This window comes from Labrus bergylta, chromosome 5 (assembly GCF_963930695.1).
Source record: "Labrus bergylta chromosome 5, fLabBer1.1, whole genome shotgun sequence".
NCBI lineage: Eukaryota > Metazoa > Chordata > Actinopteri > Labriformes > Labridae > Labrus > Labrus bergylta.
This window is the reverse complement of record NC_089199.1, coordinates 32,348,060-32,350,559: the sequence shown is the minus strand read 5'-3', so window position 1 is coordinate 32,350,559 and position 2,500 is coordinate 32,348,060. Positions and strand designations below refer to the sequence as shown.

The 2,500-nt window shown below is 42.8% G+C and overlaps 1 protein-coding gene across 1 annotated transcript in view; it reads right to left on the bottom strand.

Annotated features, from left to right (window-relative positions):
* The window catches only part of LOC109977864 (dedicator of cytokinesis protein 3), a 165,987-nt gene that overhangs the window by 41,325 nt on the left and 122,162 nt on the right, over nt 1–2,500 (bottom strand). Inside the window, exons 8-9 of the mRNA XM_065955375.1 lie at nt 1,218–1,299; nt 298–358 (exon numbers count right to left, since the gene is read on the bottom strand). Coding sequence (XP_065811447.1) covers nt 298–358; nt 1,218–1,299 — 143 coding nt within the window. The remainder of the gene's footprint in view (nt 1–297; nt 359–1,217; nt 1,300–2,500) is intronic.

Here is a 2,500-nt window from a genome sequence, read left to right as displayed (position 1 = left end):
GGTGTGTGTGTGTGTGTGTGTGTGTGTGTGTGTGTGTGTGTGTGTGTGTGTGTGTGTGTGTGTGTGTGTGTGTGTTTTAAAGAGAGAAAATAATCCACTGTGTTCAGCTGAATACAAACCTCACGAGACAATTAGAAAGCACTGAAGTTAAAAAGAAGGATCTATTTTAAATGGGGTATGTTTATTCTTGAATATCACAGTCTCAACAAAAACAAAACAATATAAATGTCATTATTAAACTCTCTTACTTCAGGGCTGAATTGTGTTTGAGTCATAACTGAGAAACGGAGGTGTTACCTGTTCTGATGACCTGGGAGACGATGTAGAGATCTCTCTTCATGTCTTTGTTGCTCAAGTCCTGCAGAAAAAGTAAAAAAAAACTGTTGTTCAAGAACAAGATAACAAAGGCAAGAAAACATCGGTTAGAATAAAGGAGTTAAGACAGAATATGAGGAGAGGATAAAAATATCAAGTTTGAAGTTAAAATTCAAAAGAAGAGAAACCTACAAATGTGGGATCATGTGGATTTCTTTTGCATGCGTTTAAACTTTGGCTGAAGGCAAAGAAACAGTGAAGTATCCCTTTAATGAACTGATCTTTTAAAGATCACTTTTTGGGCTTTTCACGCCTTTATTGGAGAGACAGGACAGCAGAAAGTGTCAGAAATCCGGGACAGAGAGAGAGTGTGGGGAGCCACAGGTCGGATAATCTGGGTACATATGGTACCCGCTTGGAGGACTAAAGCCTCTGTACATGGGGTGCAGACACTAACCACGAGGCTACTGGTGCCCCAATCAGTCAGCGCTTGACGTCTGAGTGATGATCTTTACCTCCTTAAAGGGCAGCGTCCCAACCAGCCAATGATCAGAGAGTCTTGTTTATATTTCTGTCTTCTTTATGTTAACTGAATAAATCTGTTTGTCTTTCCTGTCAGATGCTGTAAATTTAAGATTATAACGTTGACTCCCATGATTTATTTTGAAGACGTGAGTCGGCTTGTTTTTTGTAGTATAGCCTCGAACAAACAAACAGAGTGAACACATCTGTCATGGAGTTCCTCGTCCTGATTCTGTAAGTCATCAGCAGGGGGCGATACATCCTCACATTTATCTTCAAATTCAAATGTTCTTTTTTAGATGTGTGTGTGTGTGTGTGTGTGTGTGTGTGTGTGTGTGTGTGTGTGTGTGTGTGTGTGTGTGTGTGTGTGTGTGTGTTACCGTGAAGAGGGCGCACAGCCTGTCCACCTTCTCTGGATTCTTGGGTCCTCCGTTCTTGTTCAGTCTCACCATGAACTTCTCACTGAAAACACAAAGAGAACAGCTGATGGTGACTAAAGGGAGACTCGCTTTCCTTCAATGTGAGAGACATTTGAGGACAAATTTTTACCACAATAGTTTCATCTTCTTGGGCTGTCATTGGCTAGTAATGCCGTTCAGTCAAACATAAAACTTTCGCTGCCTTCACGTGCTCCTCCGACATTTGTACGTCCTAGTTATGCAGTCGTGATGACGACATAAACTCATTTAAGTGCTGTGGTCAGAAAAAGGCAACTAACATGTTCCTGTAACAATTCCTGACACACTGACTGAGCTTTCTGCTGCCCTTAAATGTCATGCAAACGTCACATAGCTCATAAACACAGTGAGAGTTCTGTAGGAGAAATGATTCTACTGAATGGTAAGGAGTGAAACATTCTGATTTATTATAACTCTGCTGAATTACTGTAGATTCATCCTGAACTTTAACCTCACAAAGAGGCTTAGAGTTTTCTTTCTGCAGTGTCAAACCTCCTAAAAAACATCAAAGAGCGCCACAGAGTGGACACATTGAGCTTTGTGCTTCAGTATTTTCTGGTCTTCAGTTTTTATGTCTCTAAATGAATTTGAGCACATTTTTTTTTTTAAACTCAGTGTTTAAAGATGAACATGCAGATTGGATCACAGAATGGAGCGTCTCATATTTCTGTTTTTATTTGTTTGAAGAAATCGCTGCGACCTCTCGTATGCTGCTCAGCCTGACTGCAGGGTTATGAATCTCTGCTCTAAGCTCTAGTTTGACTCGCTGCCCTCACTGAAACTCCTCGGGGGATCGCTGCCAGAGATAAAAAAAAAACCTCCTTCAGATTCCTCCCCTCTCCTCCTCTCTCCTCCCCTCCCCTCTCCTCCCCTCTCCTCCCCTCTCCTCCTCTCTCCTCCCCTCTCCTCTCCTCTCCTCCCCTCTCCTCTCCTCTCCTCTCATCTCCCCTCCCCTCCCCTCTCCTGAACTGAGCTGGTGTGTTTCCTCCAGCCAATGAGAGCGCAGCAGGTGAGTTTAGGAGTGGATACAATTCAGAGATTGGACGTCATGATCGACAGGTAGCGACAAAGAGAAAATATAATGAGAGTGAGGAGAAACACCAAGTGGATAAAGCTCGTTCTAAAACGAGGGTGAACCTTGTGTTGTCTTTTACCCGTGGACGTGGAGTTGATCTACTTCCTGTTGGACAGGAAGGTGACAAACA